This window comes from Eucyclogobius newberryi, unplaced genomic scaffold, assembly GCF_026437365.1.
Source record: "Eucyclogobius newberryi isolate DKJ021-1_F unplaced genomic scaffold, fEucNew1.0.hap1 SCAF_16, whole genome shotgun sequence".
NCBI classification, from domain to species: domain Eukaryota; kingdom Metazoa; phylum Chordata; class Actinopteri; order Gobiiformes; family Gobiidae; genus Eucyclogobius; species Eucyclogobius newberryi.
In genome coordinates this window covers 4,642,714-4,664,026 of record NW_027315790.1, presented here as the reverse complement: position 1 = coordinate 4,664,026, position 21,313 = coordinate 4,642,714, and the positions used below count along the sequence as shown (strand labels likewise).

The 21,313-nt window shown below is 41.3% G+C and overlaps 1 protein-coding gene and 1 long non-coding RNA gene across 3 annotated transcripts in view; both read left to right on the top strand.

Annotated features, from left to right (window-relative positions):
• The window catches only part of LOC140361601 (uncharacterized), a 229,715-nt gene that overhangs the window by 48,211 nt on the left and 160,191 nt on the right, over positions 1-21,313 (top strand). The gene's annotated exons all lie outside the window — the stretch shown is intronic.
• On the top strand, positions 7,182-20,039 carry tmem106bb (transmembrane protein 106Bb). Of its 2 annotated transcripts, XM_072447325.1 has the most exons (9): positions 7,182-7,254; positions 10,216-10,426; positions 12,300-12,363; positions 14,979-15,138; positions 16,939-17,079; positions 17,150-17,199; positions 17,579-17,632; positions 17,704-17,836; positions 17,919-20,039. In XM_072447325.1, the coding sequence occupies exons 2-9, from the start codon at positions 10,228-10,230 to the stop codon at positions 17,922-17,924; spliced, it is 807 nt and encodes a 268-aa protein (XP_072303426.1). In that variant the 5' UTR covers positions 7,182-7,254; positions 10,216-10,227; the 3' UTR covers positions 17,925-20,039. The 2 variants fall into 2 exon arrangements, with proteins under 2 accessions (XP_072303426.1, XP_072303425.1); XM_072447324.1 differs by lacking the exon at positions 17,919-20,039 and having other exon boundaries at positions 17,704-17,869.

Here is a 21,313-nt window from a genome sequence, read left to right as displayed (position 1 = left end):
AATGTATTAATAACTGGCTTTAGTCATTTTCTCCTGGCACAGTTTCATCACATCATCATTTTATAGCATTACAACCTCAACATTTTACTCTTACTTTAGCCGGCTGGACCACATTAAAATGCACCAGAAGACCCAAAAAAGGTCTGAAAGTCTGGGCCCCCAGACCCCCCCTGTTCATTAATTTAAACTGCTAATGTGGCTGTCGACCCTTAACGCCCACAAATACGCCCAAAAACATATCTGGGACGTGTGTTATTTGTTCAGGGAGTAGAGGTGATGTCAGCGGAATACCAAGTTGCATTGTGGGATTTAAGTTAGCAATATTTGAGCTTGTGAGGTGTTGAGAATAAACTAACTGGCAAACAGATGCCCAGGCGTTTTGGTGCGCTTTGTTAGCGTTGAAGAAAGTTCCCATATGTGAATTGTTTACTGACAATGGCAATAAAACTGATTCTGATGACGTGGTGAGGGGCCCCCAAAAATTTTTTCGCTTAGGGCCCCCTGAAGGCTTGGGCCGGCCCTGGCCAGACACTTGCCTCAATGAGCTCCTGTTTGTGCTGTAGTTCTTCTGCTTTAGCTTTGTAGAAGAATAAACCCTCTGAGCCTCTGCTGCCCTGACAACCACAATTAATTAAATGTTTCAACGACCGTGTTGTTTTCATTTCATTGTCTTTCAAGGTAAGATAAACTTTACTTACTTTGTTTTTCAGCACATGTTCTAAGTGCCTCTTTTTCCAATCCACCTGCTCCTTATTTATGACCTACACTTTTTGCAAAATGTCGGTTAAATGATGTAGAAAAGGCCTTTTTGTCCCATCAATGGTCAGACCGCGTCACGTGCTCTTCTTAGCGCCCCTTCTGCTGTAAACACCGCGCACTTGCTACACTCCCGCCCACTTTCTACATGCAGCCAATCATACACCAGTTTACTAACCAATGAGACAACAGGTAAAGAGAGCCAGCATTTCATCAGCGATAGAAGAGCGAACGTGACAGACAGCCTGAGCAGCCAATCAGAGCTCAGAGCAGGTCACAGCGCAGAGTCAGCCTCAGCTCTGCACAAATGACACGTTTTCACATGAAACTGCTGCTGTTGAATAGAACACTCTGGAACAAACACTACAGACTGTGCGATCTATGACTTTAAAAGGTTTAAATATGAAAAGAACACAAGGATAAAACTAAAGTCAATATGGGTCTCAAACCCAAATGATCCACACACAGATACACTTTATACGACGGAGTATAAGGGCCAACCCAAAAAATCAATAAAAAACTGCTGGGCACTACGAGAATAAAGTAATTAATTAACGAGAAAAAAGTCATTAATTAATTAGAAAAAGTCAATAAATAATGAGAAAAAAGTCATTAATCAACAAGATTAAATTTAAAGAGAATTAAAACCCGGGTCCGACACGCGTTTCACTTTCAGCATCACCGCCAGGACGCAAATGGCGCTTGACTTGGATGGGTTAAGTTAATACAAAAGCCCACTATAGATGTCTTTATAATGCTGGCCTTTTAGACATCACAAACAATCATATACAGTGTCCATTAAATTAAATTTTCTCAATTACTTTTTTCTGGCTTCGACTTAAATCTCATAATATTATGACTTTTTTTCTCATTAATTCTTTATTCTCGTGGTGCCCCGCGTAACTTTACCTGCTGAGCTAATCCTCTGTGTTCTCTGTATATGTGGCATTTTAGGGATCATCTTAAAATGGGTTGAAGCTGAAAAGACGTAATATTTTTTGTCTTGGGAGGTTGAACCTACATTTCGTCTTTTTGTTGCTTTGAAGCTTCAATACATCGTTGTGGCAGTAATTGTTTTGTAATGCTAAAAAACTCTCTCAGCAACGAGCATTAGGCCAACATTAGGCGGCGGGTGCGTGCGCGGAGCACGGCGGGTGCGTGCGCGGAGTACGCGGGTGCGTGCGGGGAGCAGGGCGGGCGTCGCCAACGCGGCTGGTGCAGAAAAGTTGGAAAAGCTTTTTTGCGGCAAGACGCGGCGCAGCAAATGATCAAGAGATTTGGCTGTAGTAACGTGCTACGCACTGACCGGAAGAAGCACCAACACAAACCCGCATGAGGTTTCGGCCAATCACAGAAGACGTGAGATTCTCACTGAGACAAAAGGGCGTGTCCTGCTCCTGTCACTCTGACATGTCTGAGGTCTAAACTCAGGCAATTGACAATTACAGGTTTTGACAAGAAACATGAGTTTTTCACTCTCTCATCTCAATGTGGTCATCTCACAGTTTGGGTTGAATGGGATGTGAGGGGCCCTACGGCACATCCCATTGCGCGCCCATTGCGCGACAGGTGACATAATTTGGAGAGTTCATAACTTCTAAATATAAACTTACCAAAGGATGTTCAGGGATGTTCACTCGAGGTGAGCAGGTCTATCAAGCTACTATCGTTTTATCAACGCGTAACATTTGATGTGAAGACAGACAAAGTCTTTTGGGGGGGAGGGGGTCCAGAGAGAGACGAAAAAAATTAAGTCTTTTCAGCTTCAACCCATTTTGAGATGATCCCTTACATTTAAATTAAAACGATAATTCATTATTTAAATTAAGACAAGAAATAATTTATTGGTAAAGGGATTTTGTTATATTCTGCAAATTACCAAATTCCTCTTTTTTTTAAGACTCCAAACATATATTTTATCAAATCAACTCCAAAATATCCTGCGGTGTGACTAATACTTTTCTTTTAAAAATGCTTGTGTTACTTGTGTCAGAGACAGTTAAAGGTGTTGGCATAAAGATAAGTATGTATGCATTAATTATTAAAATGACATGTTTATCTCTACTTTAAATCTAAAATAGATCGAAAGGTTTAATGCTGTAATCCAAATCCTGTGCTGTGACATGGAAAATTACAGATTTAAAAAAGGTGCTCATCTGTTATTTGTGCTCCAGGACAAACTCTGGGGTTCAGGGTTTAAGCTACAGGTCAAAATAAATCATACATCACATTCTGATTTTGTACACTCCAACTTTTCTGACAAACGTTGAACATACGTCAGTTTGTGTAACAGTTTATCTCCGAAATTTCCAAAATCAAATCCTCATTGTTAAAAAATATTCTTTAAGATGAATCAATACAAAAAATATACTTGCACTATAGATATTGTTGGTATTGAAATGCATATTCACTACACATTCACATAGTTAAAATGTCTCAAATTTAAAGACTTACAAAAATAAACATATATACCGGTAACACTTTCCTTCCTTATGATTGTTGTAGTAATCATTTTTTGTATTTTGCTACGAAGTCATTACACCTGCAAACATCAAGTATTCTAATATAAAATCAAGGAGCTTTTTAAAATAAATGTATACAAAATGTGCCAGTTGTTTAGCAGATAGTAAGATGATAGTGTTCTAGTAGTATTCTACCTGAGCTGAAAGTCATTCACAATTCTTAAATTCATTTCATAAATAGTCCCAACAAGAATGTGCATATGTGCTGTTTAGTAGGCCTCCAAATGCAGATAGATGAGGAGTGATGGCGCAGTGTGGTTGGGGTGGCACATTATACTTTAGGGGACCATTTTAAGCCTGCTGGTCATTAGAATCATATTAGTTTTCTGTGTAAGGCTGCATGTTTGTATTGATCCATGCAGTTACTCCATCAATATAAATGAATCGTTATATTGGTATTACGCCCTTTCACTCTTTCACAATATTTCTGAGCTCACAAATCCCCATAAGGCATGTTTTCACTGCTTTTGGGGTGGATTGGTACGATCCAAAAGTGTCTCCACTGTCTTAGGTTGTTGTTGTTGTTGTTGTTGTTGTTGTTGTTTTATGGCGGTTTTAGGTGAACCGTGCCGGCCCATTTAAGCGCTCCAGGCCTGGCTTCCAATGTGGCCTGGCTTCCAATGTGGCCTGGCTTCCAATGTGGCCTGGCTTCCAATGTGGCTTGGCTTCCAATGTGGCCTGGCTTCCAATGTGACCTGGCTTCCAATGTGGCTTGGCTTCCAATGTGGCTTGGCTTCCAATGTGGCCTGGCGTCCAATGTGGCCTGCATGTGGCCTGGCTTCCAATGTGGTTTGGCTTCCAATGTGGCCTGGCTTCCAATGTGGCTTGGCTTCCAATGTGGCCTGGCTTCCAATGTGACCTGGCTTCCAATGTGGCTTGGCTTCCAATGTGGCCTGGCATCCAATGTGGCCTGCATGTGGCCTGGCTTCCAATGTGGCTTGGCTTCCAATGTGGCCTGGCTTCCAATGTGGCTTGGCTTCCAATGTGGCCTGGCTTCCAATGTGGCCTGGCTTCCAATGTGGCTTGGCTTCCAATGTGGCCTGGCTTCCAATGTGGCCTGCATGTGGCCTGGCTTCCAATGTGGCTTGGCTTCCAATGTGGCCTGGCTTCCAATGTGGCCTGGCTTCCAATGTGGCTTGGCTTCCAATGTGGCCTGGCTTCCAATGTGGCCTGGCTTCCAATGTGGCCTTCATGTGGCCTGGCTTCCAATTATGGCCTGGCTTCCAATGTGGCCTGGCTTCCAATGTGGCTTGATTTCAAATGTGGCTTGGCTTCCAATGTGGCCTGGCTTCCAATGTGGCCAAGAAGCTACATACCAGAGTGAGAGAACACAGACTCAGGTGAAAACAAGACGACAAAATGATCCTTTCTCTCATCACAGACTTGACCTTGTAACAAATCGCCATTTTTCTATTGATGGTAATTTGTATGTTGATCCAACATACTTTACAAAACTGCGCTAGCACGTGTTAGCATCAGCTGTTTCCTGTTTATCGACGCACAGCACTCAATGCACGATCAAAAATATTACATTTCCAGTGTATAATGCGTCTTATATGATCCAAACCCACATTAATACATAAAAAAGATGTTGTAAAACACTTTGTAGAAAAGCAGAGAAGTTAAATAAATGCAGAAAAAGCTGAGGAGAAACGGGAAGTAGTTTTAACTTTACTCTAGTTTTAACCACGTCTCACTGCGACACAACTTTGGAATTACTACTGGTAAATGTGTTTTTGTAAATGCCTGATGAATAAAAGAAATCGAATACTGTTTGGATCTTATTTATTTATTTAAATTTGATTGACGCCACCCGCTCACCTCTTGCCCCACGATGCCACGCCTGTCCTGGAGCATGGAGACGCATTCCGGCATTCATATAACCGTGCCAAATCACTCCCACTCATCTTATTCTGTTGGTATTTCCAGTTGAACTCTTTAAATATGATAGTATATATTAGAGCGATTGAGTCATGGCGGTGCTTCCAGAATAAGATGAATAGGTGAACTGGTCTATGGGATCATCAGGTCCAGTTGAAACATGGCTATAGTTATCAGCAGATGACGCAAGGATTCACTCTCTACTCACAATGAAGAGGGAAACCGTTCATACAAGCCCGAAAACATGAGCTGCTGTGAGTGAATGGAGTGTTCAACATAAGACACAAACAAAACATAAATCCATGTATGTTTTTAATGTCAATAATATGTACAGGCAGTGAAATAGCTGAATTAGAATTTCTCCAGATGAGAAATGATCTGGTTTGCTGATTGGTCAACACTGCCACCTGCTGCACAAGAGGAACATTACAGACACAGAAGTTGAGTAGGGAAACATGTTAAACTGATAATATATATAATCTTCCATAATATGTTATGGAAGATTTTTTTTTTCATCTCATGTTCCGTTAAATGAATCATAAACATAAAATATGCACGAATAAACAATACACAACATATAGACCCTTTAAAATGCGATGTGATAAGAAAATTCCATAATTAGTCAAAATAAAGACATAACACATTTAAAATAATTAACTGATATATTATTTAACGATAATGGTTATAATGAAAAATAAGTAAGCAATTTTGGAATTTCCTGGGTAAAAATTCCGTTTAGTTTGCTTTTCTAATACATAGGATAGACTTTTTTTTTAATGGTAATCTATTGTGGACTCATAATGTCAGTAAACATTTAAACAGTTAAGTGGCATCCAGTTAAGCTTAGGCTCTACAGGTCAAACTCTGTGTCTGAACCCTTTCTGATCAGTGGTGATACAAAGGAGCGTTTACATTTTTCCATGAATGACCTCTTCAAAAAGTGGAACATTAGTAGAACTAGATGCATTGGTGGTCTTTCGCCCTAGTTCAGCTGATCTAGTTCAGCTGTAACTTAATGTATGTTTTGAATATGGAGAACAGAAGTGTATAAAAGAGTGTCATGATATGTCGAACAAAGGAGGACAGTTGTTTGGAAAAAATAGAATGTTGCAATACCTTAGGCATTTCCTGACTGATGAGGACATGTATTGTATGTTCAGAACCAGAATCTGAAAGGGTTTATTGCCATTGTCAAAGAACAGAATTCACAAACATAGGAACTTGTCTTGGTGATTCGGTGCAACATAAAACAATGAACCATGAATAAGTCAAAAAGAGATACAATATAAATCTGCTATGGGATAAAAAAACAAATAAGCTATAAGATAAAAAATAAAGACCAATGTATGGTGAAAACATGCCTGCTGTTCCTCTGGAGTTAATATGACTTTGTTAAGAACTTATTGCACCTCTTAACTCTACACTGCACATCTGTGAGTGAAGTATAACATATCCAGCTTGCAGAGATGTGTCCTACAATGATGCTCTAAGCCTCCTGTTCAAAAGGTTTGGATGGACCAGTGCTACATAGCTATCTATCAATCAATCAATCAATCAATCAATCAATCATACAAAAAAATAATAAATGAATGAAAAAGAGCACAAAAAGGAGCAATCTTAATTTTATTCTCCTAAAATAAAAAATGTAGCTCACAACTTCAAAAGGTTAAACTGGGCTCTGATATAATTCACATACATGTATCTTTGTGCTATTATTTGCCATTTTGTGATAATCTGAGTTTTATGCCAATGTCTAAAATTACATTATGTTCCATTTCACTTTTGGCTCCAGTGCGGAATTTAGAATGCATTTCTTTACAAACTTCTAAAGGGTCAATAGTGATGTATAAATAATGTCAAAAGAGTAAACTTTTCCCATCTTTATTACTAACTAACAATTTATGTCTAGTCTTCAATTTAATTTAATTCATTTGTGTTTGTTTTGTCTCTTTTGCGGAAAAACCATAGATCTATTATTACATTATCACACGAAGTCGTTATTTCCCACGCTCTTGAACACACCGTTTGTGCGCATGTCTGTTTCCATCACAGAAAAACAACATAACGACGGGAGCCGCAGCGAAGTCATATCCAGGTAGAAAACTTCACATTCTGGGCCTTTTTGCGATTCAGATTGGCTTTTAATCAATCCCACATTTACTCCCGACTTTAAAGTGAACGTTCTGTGCTTTTTGGTGCAGAAATGAGCTTTGTCAGACGTGTTTGCTAACGTCAGCTAGCTGTCAAAGCTAAAGCATATGGACTTGTTACCGTTATCCGACTTGAACATTCGTGACATCGGATTGTTTGTGGCTTGATTCGTTGTTTGGACCCAACATTTTACCATCACACCTATTTTATTGCTGACTGTGGACTATAAAGTGGTCATCTTTGTTTTGAGTTCTCTGAGAAACTATATGTGTTTAGCCTGAGGGCCCAGCTGAAGTGCAGGAGCTGATGCTACAACACTGTGTCATCAGAATGTGCAAAATGAAGTCGCAGATCATAAACACTTACAATAATAATGCTTCTTATCAAGTCTTTATTGCAAAATTGTCCCAAAGGAAATCTGTCTTGGACATACAGGCTGCCACAAGTGTCACGATACTAACGTTTCAAACGCTATTTAGATACTAAAAATTTACTCAATTCTCCAAAGCATTTCATAACCACAATGATAATGTTATGGTCAGGATCCAAGACCACAGACTGACGTTGTCAATACAATATAATAGCTCTTTCTTTATTAAACTTTATGGTCTTGTAACAGTCATGATAAAGCTCAAGATTTTAAAACTGTTCATGACCAGGAGAGACGTTTGTACCGGGACGTTTGTACCGGGAGAGACGTTTGTACCGGGAGAGACGTTTGCACCGGGACGTTTGTACCGGGAGAGACGTTTGTACCGGGAGAGACGTTTGTACCGGGAGAGACGTTTGTACCGGGACGTTTGTACCGGGAGAGACGTTTGTACCGGGAGAGACGTTTGTACCGGGAGAGACGTTTGTACCGGGAGAGACGTTTGTACCGGGAGAGACGTTTGTACCGGGAGAGACGTTTGTACCGGGAGAGACGTTTGCACCGGGACGTTTGTACCGGGAGAGACGTTTGTACCGGGAGAGACGTTTGTACCGGGAGAGACGTTTGTACCGGGACGTTTGTACCGGGAGAGACGTTTGTACCGGGAGAGACGTTTGTACCGGGAGAGACGTTTGCACCGGGAGAGACGTTTGCACCGGGAGAGACGTTTGCACCGGGAGAGACGTTTGTACCGGGAGAGACGTTTGCACCGGGAGAGACGTTTGCACCGGGAGAGATGTTTGCACCGGGAGAGATGTTTGCACCGGGAGAGACGTTTGTACCAGGATGGTATTAAGTCCCTCTGTGGGGAGGAGCCCAATGTACATGTTTTTAGTGGTAGGACATTTTGTCCTGTTTGTTCTGTCTGTGATATTTTTAGGATTGATAGTCAAGTGAGCATCTAGTTTTGATACTAGTTTAATATCGTTTACTAGTATCTGATTTTCAATACTTTTGACACCCCCAGATTCCACACTTTATTAGTTTCTTTCTCAGGAACAGTGCACATAAAACATTGGCCACCAGGTTATAGCAAAGTTGCTCATTTCCGCCGTCCCTGGACAGGTTGAGGTAAAAATAAGATGCAATAAATGTACAATATACGTTTGGAGTATATTGATACAGTCACTCATCCATGAATTTAGTAAAACCAGTTCCACTCCGAAACACTCTCACACACGCCTCAGTACAATATTTACACATTTACAGTTCATGTTGCTGCATTCATGACAGTTCAGTGTGTACATAGTTAGAAGCAAATAGACATTTCATATATTGTATGATTATGAATTTGTATTTCACGTGGGAGAACGTTCCAGAGGGTTATGGCTCTGCAGGAGAACGAGGACTGACCAAAGGAGGTTCTGCATCTCAGAACTGGCCATCGATCGCGTGGCTCCACAAGTTTTCTCTGAAGTGAACACAACAAACTTTATTAATGGGGGAGTAAATAATTATGAATGATTTGAAATAGATAATAATTAATTGTAATTTGATTTCAATTAAGCAGATTTTCAAGATTTTTTATCATGGATTTTCCGTGCCCTTTTATACAATGTTTCGATTGGTTTTAAAGATGTTTAACCAGGACCAGCACGTTCCAACACTATCAAAGGTGTGAGACAATCATGGCATTTATGTATGTAAAACACTACTTCCACAAACAATCAGCTCTCTGCTCTATGGCTGGAATGTAGGAGGTTTCAGGAAGGAAAGAGTTTTTACCCATGTTCAGGGGTCTTTTCTCATTTTTGGTTGAAACCCTGTAGCGGTGTCCAGGTTGGAGCAGCTCATAGTGAGAGCGTAAGACGGGAGAAGGATCAGAGATAGTTTTCCTCGCCTTGATTTAAAAAAAAAAAAAACTGCTTTAATCATAATATATGTGTACATATGTGTTCTTTTACTAAGTTGTATTTGAACTTCACAAAAAGTATAATTCGTTGTTAATTGTTGTTAATGTCTCTAGATGAAATTAAATGTTATTGTGTAGTCAACATTTCTCAAGTATTTGTACAGCAAAACTAAACAGAAAATCAGGATTTTGCCATCATAAAAAAAAATCTCCTGTGGTTTTCATATGACAAAACCACCTTGATTTTTCATATTTTATGATATTCTGTTGTTAATACCAGTTCCTCCATTAAAATCACATTATGTTCCAGATCACTTTTGCCTCCATTACAGAATTTAGATTATTATTTTTATATAATTTAATTTAATTTATCGAGGTTAAATCTTATTTTTGTTATCACGTTTATGTGCATTGTCAGATGGATTCAGTAAAGGCGGCACCAATTAAACACGATTGAATTAACTACATGATATTCTGTATTTTAATGGGAAAAAGTAATTGGCTCTATATTTTTGCAAAGACATGACATCAGCTGAAGAGAAAGACAAAGCTTGCATAGTCTTATCTCCAGGTTAATGTTTGACCCTCTGCAGCGCTCACAGCCCCAGTGTCTGTGCTTTCAGCTGTGTCTGAACATGGGGAAGGCGTTCTCCCACCTCACTCAGCTGCCGGGGCCAGAGGACGGCCAGGACAGCCACCTCACGTCCCCCATCGAGGACAGCCACACGGAGGAGACCAAGAGCGAGGATGTGTCCCAGTTCCCCTACGTGGAGTTCACCGGGCGGGATAGTGTGACCTGCCCCACCTGCCAGGGCACAGGCCGGATACCCAGAGGTAAGAGGAGGGCGGGGTCCAGACTCGCTCTTAGAGGAACTACGTAGTTGTGTTCGCTCACTGAGGTTTTCATTCACACTTGTTTGATGAATCCTGAGCATTTCAAATCATGTTTTTTTATGACTGTGTTGTGCATTAGCATGTCAAGGCTGAGCTCGGTTTGTTTATCTCCCCTCTATATTTCACTCTTTTCCACATGGAATAATGTCTTATTGTTTGGCCAGGCCGACCGTGCCTGAGCCATCAAACATACTGCCCAAGTTAGTCAATCAATCAATCAATCAATCAATCAATCAATCAATCAATCAATCATGCTAATGCAATAATTCAATGAAATAAAACTGATCAGTGCAACAATTAAAGCACTGTAGAACTTCAATAACATGAATAGTGCAGGATCAGCACTTTTATAAGCCGTATAGATGTAGTGGCTGTAGTGTGGAGGTGCTTGGAATTAAAAACACTTTGCAGTGTTAAATGTGGCTCCAATTCATGATCAAACTCATATTTACGTTGCCTTTCTACAATTGGTTTGCAGATAAAGACTACTTTTCGGACTATACAGCGCTCCTGATTAAAAGCCACGCAAACGAAATTTATGAAGAAGATTGTCCATATACGGCCGCACCTATAATATCAATAAACTGCAGGTGCCACATTGTAACATTAGATATTTACACATGTGCTAATGACAGTGATGATTCTTTTGAACCGGGGTTCTTGCAGTGCACTCGAGGTCAGCTGTGCTGCGAGACTAATTCAACTAATTTCTCAGTGAATATGTGTGTGATTGTAATAAAACACACAGAATTTTGAAGTGTAACTTCTGTCCTTGATGACTCTGTGTGAGCTGATTTACCTGCATCTGTGTCTTCACATCTGGATCATCTGCTCTGAGAGTTATGTTGTAACATGAGATATTTACACAGAAATATGGTCCATGACAGTGATGCACTCGTGAGTCAGGTGCGTCAGTGTGCGTTTCCCCTGTCTAGATTCACTTCCTCATTAGACTCACTTCTCTGTGAATGAGTCTGATTGGAATAAAACACACAGCGTTTTGAAGCTTAAAATGCAGAACATGATGTGTCCCCTGGACAGCGCTTCCACTGATGTCTTCTTCTACAGTGTGTCAAACGCTTGCGCTTCCTGCTAGAGTGCTCCCCAGTGGCCTGTCAAATCTATAAGTTAGACGCCCCGTTTTATGCACCGCAGGGTTCAAAGCGTGGGAAAAATGAGAATCTTAAAGTCTGAAATGTACTGTAACAGTCCCCTTTAATAAGTACTCAAGTAAACTATAGTAAGATACATCCGGCAGCAGCGGGAGCAGGAGGGACACACTGGACTTTAGTCAAACCCTTGCATACTTCATGGTCTCAAATCAGGTATATTTCATCAAATATGTATATTTCAAGCGTCTTCTGTGATAAGTCTGGGCGTGTCTTATGTGGTAACGTAGTGTGACTCACTCTCATCCAACCAAAATCTGTTACTGAATGCGGGGATGTGATTGGCGTTACATTTAGGAACTACTGGTGCACCGATATGGAAATATTAGGCCGATATTTTCTATTCATTGTTTGGTTATTTTAAACACAGGATTTCAATTAATTTAAAATGAAACTGGTCTAGTTTAATTCTCACGCAGGAGATGGAGAGCCAGAAATAAATGCTTTAAAACCAGAACTCCAAATAACGTTCATGTCTGCTATATAATATGTATTTCATCACGGTGAACATCAAAAGGTTTAAACAATATTATGCATTCATTCACATTTTAATTTACTTTCCATCTTGAATTACGGGACGGTCAAGTGTAGAAATCAGAGCGGTCTGAGTCCACTTTCATAACCGCCTCCGCCTCTCGTTCCAGGGCAGGAAAACCAACTGGTGGCTCTGATTCCCTACAGTGACCAGAGGCTGAGGCCCCGGCGCACGTGAGTAACTGCAACACAACACAGGCCTGCAACATTCAACAGCTTAAACAGAAAAAGTGGCATTTCATATCACAGGAGGTTGGGCCTAATGGAGAAACCTTGCATAGTCAACCAACTATTGTTTTATTACACATTGATCATCATTTATGCTTAAAAAATCCATAATTACACTGCATTTCTGATTTCTAGGCCAGAATATACCAGTACCATTTTCCCATGACACCAGATGAGCTTAATCTGATTCCAAACCTAAAGCACAATCACCTGAAACCAGCTTCTAACATGCAAAAAAACTACAACACGTCTCTCGACAGAGGATTTGAAGTGACACGCTCCGTTAGTGTTTTTACCATTTCATACGCTCATTACTACGGCTCATTTGACATAAAGTCTAGTCCCGTTCGTCACACATGCCTCAGCGCAGCAAAACAAAGTGATTTCAGCTGCGTGTTGGTGGCTTTAAGTGTCCTACAACGTACATACAAGAGTATGCAATGGTCATAGAACTCATACAAAATGATTTAAAGATGTCACTTTTCTTCCTGTATTTGACAAAATAAGCGTCATAAAGTATGTGTTTGCTCTTGTAGTTGTTGAACATTATTGCAAAGGTTTTCACACCATCTGAAACCTTCCAAAATAAATCTTTCATGCATAAACTAGATAATCAATTGCAGACGTATTGCTGACATTGAAACACGACAAAAGAAAACAAAGAAGACGGCACACAGAGCAAGTAAAGAAAATCTAGACATCCAATAAATAAAACAAACTTATCTCGTCCAAAGTCTGTCAAAAAGTAAATCTTTCTAACGTTACTTAGAATGTGGGTCCTGTCCTTGATTATCAGTGCAGTTTGTGTCATCCTTTTCCTGTACTGTCCTTCTTTCCTGCAGCCAGGAGTATGTGCCAAAGGTATCCATGTATCATGTCCATGGCAGGAGTTTTGAGGCCCAAATACATAGAAACCAAGTTAGATGGTTGTAGTCTGTTGCACTTTAATGATGTCAGAACACATGGCAACGTGTCTTCCTGGCAACCACAGTTTCTCCAGAATAGTGGCCACTTTGACACCAGGACAAGTTCCTATGTTTGTGAATTTTGTTCATTGGCAATGGCAATAAACCCTTTTCTGATGACGATGACGATGACGATGACAATGACCTTATGAAGAAACGTGTTACATTTCTCCAACAAAATTCCCTTTTCTTTGGTGGTTCTTCACTGGGATGAACATATATTTTCCCATTCTTCGTCTGGCAAAACAAATTACCTTCTCTTTTCCATTTATTATTGGATATTTTTCATAATACTGTTTATGTTTATGTTCTTGGACAACACTTTTAAACCAATGACACCCAAGAGCGACCCGCTTAACACATGACCTCTTCCAATAATCGTTTAAACAGCCGTTAAATCAGCCATAGAATCATCTGGACTAACGTTATTGTGCAGTGACACCGAAACCAGGACAATTTAAATGGTGTTTAAATGCTACTTACACATGACATGGGAGCAGGAAAAAGCACTATTGTTGAACGTTAATATGCTGTTTCTGATATCTGAATAAATGTTGGAGATTATGGATTTTTGTGCTGATATAAACGATCAGGTCGAGGTTGAAGCACAGAAAAGACGTGTTTTTATCGTAATTGCAGGTGATAACTAAACATCAGTCGACCTGTAGTGTTGGATAAGCTTGGGACGAGACTAAAGTGGCAAAAAGCACAAAAGATCTATACTAAAACTACAAGATAATAATTTGATACTCATGATATTCATTTGAACAAGTATTGATTTGGAATTGGAAAAAAAAACTTGTATTAAAAGACAAAATCTGACCTTTACTGCATAGTTTTAGAATATCAGAACTTGTTTAAAACCATGTGATAATATTAAAGGCGGTATGGACGATTTTTCGGCGATTTAAGAATGCAGGTGGAAGTGCACATGCCACTCCCCCGTGCTCATGCCACTCCCCCGTGCTCATGCCACTCCCCCGTGTGGACTGATATAACACACACGTGCGTTTGTTTATTAGCGCAACGGAGCGCATCGCATCTCTCGTCTCCCGTAGATTTCTGTCCACTTCTGCGTCAGCTCCAACTGTCTTTCTCCGTCTTCATTTTGCCCCGTACACTGAGGGAACTATATTATGATAGATCAATGCGCTTAGGCACGCGGAAACGTGGGGACGAGCCTGACGCGGCTGCAGGTGAGCGATAGGTGCGTTTTATGATTGATACGTGGCAGGACTAATGATTTATCCACGCCACGAGGAAATATGATCAAAAAATTGTTGAAAAAAATCGTCCATACTACCTTTTAATGAATGAAACTATGATTATTTTTGTGCCATTTTGTTTCTATAATCACCGTGCAACTCAAAATGGTATCAAGCAGTGAACATGTCCTGAGTTTAATGTCCCTCCAGCCAAAAAACATAGCTATCTATTGTTTTTTCCTCCCGAACACATTCAAATCGTCGCTGATCGTTACATCTCCCACTCTCCCGTGTTCTTTCGTGAGCTCTAAATGAGAAGGACAGTCAGGGTTAGGGTTTGTACGTTTTCCCCGCTCGTCTTAACCCACACGGTCCTCGCGCTGCTCCGTAGGAAGCTGTACGTGACGGCCTCGGTGGCGGTGTGCCTGCTGCTGTCCAGCCTGGCCGTCTTCTTCCTCTTCCCGCGCTCCATAGACGTGTCCTACGTGGGAGTCAAGTCGGTCTACGTGAGCTACGACCAGGAGAGGAGGAGCGTCTATCTCAACATTACGGTAATAAGTCTCTGGTAACGCGGCAGCGATGAGATCTGTCGAGTCAAAAATGAATTCAAAGTTTGAACGAGGCTTCATTACGGGCTCGATATTACAGTTTCGCCAAAGATCGGCCAATGTTTGCCTGAAGCAGGCCAATGTTTGACTGCACCTTCACTTTAGCCTATGAGGAACCTTCGAACCAGTGACCCTTCGAACTAGTGAACCTTCGGACCAGTGAACTTTCGGACCAGTGAACCTTTGGACCAGTGAACCTTCGGACCAGTGAACCTTCGGACCAGTGAACCTTCGGACCAGTGAACCTTCGGACCAGTGAACCTTCGGACTAGCGAACTTTCGGACTAGCGAACCTTCGGACTAGCGAACTTTCGGACTAGCGAACCTTCGGACTAGCGAACTTTCGGACCAGTGACCCTTCGGACCAGCGACGCTTCGGACCAGTGAACTTTCGGACCAGTGAACCTTCGGACCAGTGAACCTTCGGACCAGTGAACCTTCGGACCAGTGAACCTTCGGACCAGTGAACTTTCGGACCAGTGAACCTTCGGACCAGTGAACCTTTGGACCAGCGAACCTTCGGACCAGTGAACCTTCGGACTAGCGAACTTTCGGACTAGCGAACCTTCGGACTAGCGAACTTTCGGACTAGCGAACCTTCGGACTAGCGAACTTTCGGACTAGCGAACCTTCGGACTAGCGAACCTTCGGACTAGCGAACTTTCGGACTAGCGAACCTTCGGACTAGCGAACTTTCGGACCAGTGACCCTTCGGACCAGCGACGCTTCGGACCAGTGAACTTTCGGACCAGTGAACCTTCGGACCAGTGAACCTTCGGACCAGTGAACCTTCGGACCAGTGAACCTTCGGACCAGTGAACCTTCGGACCAGTGAACCTTCGGACCAGTGAACCTTTGGACCAGCGAACCTTCGGACCAGTGAACCTTCGGACCAGTGAACCTTCGGACCAGTGAACCTTTGGACTAGTGAACCTTTAAAACCTCGGACTCGTGGTGGGGAACCTTATTGTCGTTATCCAGTCAACTCCCTCGTTCTTATCTCATTTTAAAGCTCAGAACCTTCTAGAATTCTGTCACTGAGTTTATTTTACAATCCATATAGTGATGTTTTGATCATTGTGGCGTTAGCATAGTTAGCATCTTTATCAAAAGCTAATGGAGGGTCAAAGTTCAGGGGTTAAAGTACACAGCATTTATGTTTGGGGACAGGTCCTTAGATGTTGTTATTATGAGTTAATTTATAAAGTTACAAATGATAAATAGAGGGTAATTAGAGTTGTATAACTGCATTAACATCCATATGACTTTAACAACAACTAAAATAACTCATTCATCATATTACTCTGGTTGTTCGTGCTAAATAACAAAGTCAATGAACAATGTAAACAGCAGCTCATTCATTGAAACCAGAATGTCTGGTTCTCGTAAAATTGTAGATTCAGTTTACATTGCATATTTAAATTTAATATTTCTACTCAGACATGTTTAGGGTTTAAGTACTTTCTCTCAGCTAATGAAGAAGGTTAAAACAACACATTTTAGATGAAGGACTTTTTTGGTTAACAGAGACAGTTTGGTTATGGCATACTAAATGTGTCAAGTAATATCTTCCTTAAAATAAGTATTGAGCACAAGTCTAGTTATTCTTGTAATATGCCGCCCTCTTGTGGTCGAAATCAGAACAATGGGCATGATTTTTGTTCCTTTGTAAGAACCTGAATCATCTCTTTTTCCGTTGTTTCCAGTGTGACTTGAGTAAAACGTCTTTGTCTCTTCCCTCAGAACACTCTCAACATCACAAACAACAACTACTACTCTGTGGAGGTGGCCAACATCACAGCGCAGGTGCAGTTCGCAAAGACCGTGATCGGGAAGAGTCGCATCAGCAACATCACGGCCATCAGCCCCCTGGACATGAAGCAGGTACAGGCTGCCGTTACCATGGTGATCAAACACGCGCACGCCCTCCTCTGACTCCTCTGCGCCGTTTCAGATCGATTACACGGTCCCCACGCTCATCGCTGACGAGATGAGCTACATGTAGTAAGTAACAACTACACATACTGTATACTTACAGAGGCCAGAGCGCTAAAACTAACTAGCATGCTAACAATGCACTTCCTGCTTCACTCTAAGAACAATATATCTGTACTGGGGCCAAATACATTTAGATTTACTACTATTAGATTGACTTTATTACATGAAAAACTCGGGTACTGCACCTTTAACGTCAAATGCAATTTCTAATATTGTATTTTATTTGTATATTTTAACAGCTTTGGAGCCATTATGTCTTATGTTGACAACGTAAACAACTTATAACATAATTTACTATCAAATGTGGATAAACTAATCCATCTTTTCAGTTTCATGTGCTACTAATTGTGCTCTTCTGTTATTGACCTCATTCTTTGTCTCCCAGCGACTACTGCACTCTCCAGACCATCAAAGTCCACAACATCGGCGTCATGATGCAGTAAGCCCCTTCAGACCTCTGACCTCTGACCTCTGACCTCCCCGACTAACACGCGTGTCCCTGTTTGTCAGAGTGACGGTGACCACCACGTACTTCGGCCACGCGGAGCAGGTCTCTCAGGAGATGTACCAGTACGTGGACTGTGGAGGGAACACCACGGCGGTCAGAGGGACGTCCCAGAGCTTCAGTGTCCCCCAGGAAAACCTCTAACCACTGTGAGCGTCACACACTCACGGCGGTCAGAGGGGCGGTCAGAGGGACGTCCCAGAGCGTCCCCCAGGAGAACCTCTAACCACTGTGACTGTCACACACTCACTGCAAAACCATCCACACCTCTCGCACTACTGCAGCAGAGTGACTAGAATACTTATGATAGTCATTTGTTTTACTTTAAATGTTTTTTTTTCTTTTTCTATAAATAATCTGTGCGTCTTTATAATAACTACACCTTTAATCAGCCTTAATAAAGCATGAACAAAGACTTAATAACCTACAATAATAACGACTTAAATAAGGGTTCGGTTAGTATTAACTGGAATCATTCTTAATAAAGTATTTGTTCATTTTTAAGGCTATTAAAAGTGTAGTTATTATAAAGTGTCACCGAATAAACTGCTGGATTTGAGTAACTGATAAGTTTGAAGAGTTTAAATATTCTAACTTAATTCTTAATGCGCTTGAAATGTCTAATTCAATGTGAATTCACAACAATCAGTAATATCATAAAATCTTTAATGTATTTTTTTAACATGTCAAGATAAATCATTCTAATTTGTCCAATATCTTACTCAAATTAAGTTCAATATTTTGAATTGAATTTAAACTTGTGTGTATTGTTTTGCAGTGCACTTCACCTTTACTTTATTACGTTAAGTTGCACATATTTTAACAACCACACGTTTCTCGCTCCAGAATGCACTTTACAGATCATCATATCCAGTTTGGTACTAAAAAGAACACATTTTATTCTTTCAAGTTATTTAATTCAAGATAATTTGACTGATTTATCTTTTTTTTGTGTGTTTGAATTAAAATCATCAGCGAAGTATTTAATCTCGACTGATATTTGGTTTGTAAAATAAATCTTTAAATCTAAACTTGTAGAACAGATGAGCTGCGTTCATGTCCTCAAGTTAGAGTTTAGACTCGAGTACTTTTACTTCAGAGTTTGTAAAGTCAGGATTTTGACGTTTCTGGGTTTAATAGAACAAACATCGAACTGTTTTTGTCACTTCAAACTGCCAACGTCACATCGGGATTTAAATCGACAGCAGTGAACCCGGCTGCTTTTGACCCGATTTGTCCTGTAAAGCTCCTGAACGCTGCATCAGCACTCGCCCGCTTCAGATCGTGCGGCTGCAGGTCGCGCGGCTGCAGGTCGCCCGGCTGCAGGTCGCCCGGCTGCAGGTCGCCCGGCTGCAGGTCGCCCGGCTGCAGGTCGCCCGGCTGCAGGTCGCGCGGCTGCAGGTCGCCCGGCTGCAGGTCGCGCGGCTGCAGGTCGCCCGGCTGCAGGTCGCCCGGCTGCAGGTCGCGCGGCTGCAGGTCGCCCGGCTGCAGGTCGCGCGGCTGCAGGTCGCCCGGCTGCAGGTCGCGCGGCTTCAGATCACTTTAGACAGTTTATTATTAGTTGCACATTTACTACAGAACTTCTGGAGCATCGGCCCTAAAGCGGCAGAAGTAATTCACATAAAATATATCTTTTGTCGTTTCCCACTTTGTGAAGCAAAACAGATGATTAAGAATGAACTTAATTGTTGTTAAAAGTGAGGAAAATGTTTCATATTCTTCCTCTTCCTGCTCCTTTTCTCTTCATGCTCCGTTACATTAAAAAAAAAGACATATATATTTTTACATTTCTGTTTAAATCCATTACCACGTTGTATGTTGTGTTTGAAAAAAAAAAGTAAGAGATGCACATTTCAGTCATAATTTCAATATTTAATTTCATTTTACAATAACTGAAAAGGCTAAACAGCAGGTGTGTTTCTGTTCAATTTCAATGATTTTTATGACGTCTATTGTTTTTAATATTTTTGCCAATTTATTTATTTTCCAGTTCATTTCAACCAATGAATGAATTTTGTGTGAAGTGTTAAGCTAACATTCCACAAGCTGTACTATTATTAACATTTGGTTCATTTTATTTCGCTTATTAACGTGTTACAAAATGATAGTGAATCCATCTTTGTAATAAATGTCGATAGACTCTTTTAACTGGTGTAAATATGTTTAGAGATCATTTCATTTTCTGTGTAAAGAAGAGTCGTTCACAGCTTTAACATTTCATACATTTTCATACTGACTTGATAAGCTCATTGTACATTTGTAGAATCCATTTGACTCTTTCATTTCAACATTCTTCACGTGAACTGTTTGTCATCAATAAAGTTGTAAAATTGTAAAGTTGTTTGTGTTTTTTGTGTGTGGAAGTAGAGTACAATATACTGCAGAGTACATATATCACACTGCAGTTTAAAGAAGACCTAACTCCACCATCTACGTCAAGGCACCTGCCCCAGCTCCACCAACGCACCCAGTCCTCCTGTCCCCCTGTCCTCCTGTCCTCCTGTCCCCCTGTCCTCCTGTCCGTCTGAGTGTCAGATCCCTCCTTCACCACGGAACTCCTCCAGGTTTCTACTTTTTCCCATGGAACGGAGGGTCTAAGGACAGAAGGAGGGTTTAAGGACAGAAGGAGGGTTTAAGGACAGAAGGAGGGTTTAAGGACAGAAGGAGAGTCTAAGGACAGAAGGAGAGTCTAAGGACAGAAGGAGAGTCTAAGGACAGAAGGAGGGTTTAAGGACAGAAGGAGAGTCTAAGGACAGAAGGAGAGTCTAAGGACAGAAGGAGAGTCTAAGGACAGAAGGAGGGTTTAAGGACAGAAGGAGGGTTTAAGGACAGAAGGAGAGTCTAAGGACAGAAGGAGAGTCTAAGGACAGAAGGAGAGTCTAAGGACAGAAGGAGAGTCTAAGGACAGAAGGAGGGTTTAAGGACAGAAGGAGAGTCTAAGGACAGAAGGAGAGTCTAAGGACAGAAGGAGAGTCTAAGGACAGAAGGAGGGTTTAAGGACAGAAGGAGAGTCTAAGGACAGAAGGAGAGTCTAAGGACAGAAGGAGAGTCTAAGGACAGAAGGAGGGTCTAAGGACAGAAGGAGAGTCTAAGGACAGAAGGAGGGTTTAAGGACAGAATGAGGGTCTAAGGACAGAATGAGGGTCTAAGGACAGAAGGAGGGTCTAAGGACAGAAGGAGAGTCTAAGGACAGAAGGAGGGTTTAAGGACAGAAGGAGAGTCTAAGGACAGAAGGAGAGTCTAAGGACAGAAGGAGAGTCTAAGGACAGAAGGAGGGTTTAAGGACAGAAGGAGGGTCTAAGGACAGAATGAGGGTCTAAGGACAGAAGGAGGGTCTAAGGACAGAAGGAGGGTTTAAGGACAGAAGGAGAGTCTAAGGACAGAAGGAGAGTCTAAGGACAGAAGGAGAGTCTAAGGACAGAAGGAGAGTCTAAGGACAGAAGGAGGGTTTAAGGACAGAATGAGGGTCTAAGGACAGAATGAGGGTCTAAGGACAGAAGGAGGGTCTAAGGACAGAAGGAGAGTCTAAGGACAAAAGGAGGGTCTAAGGACAGAAGGAGAGTCTAAGGACAGAAGGAGAGTCTAAGGACAGAAGGAGGGTTTAAGGACAGAAGG

Coding starts and splice junctions, on each gene's coding strand:
- tmem106bb (XM_072447325.1), top strand. CDS start 10,228: ATGGGGAAGGCGTTCTCCCACCTCACTCAGCTGCCGGGGCCAGAGGAC. Junction 15,139..16,938: donor GCGTCTATCTCAACATTACG/GTAATAAGTCTC, acceptor CTCTTCCCTCAG/AACACTCTCAACATCACAAA. Junction 17,633..17,703: donor AACATCGGCGTCATGATGCA/GTAAGCCCCTTC, acceptor CCTGTTTGTCAG/AGTGACGGTGACCACCACGT.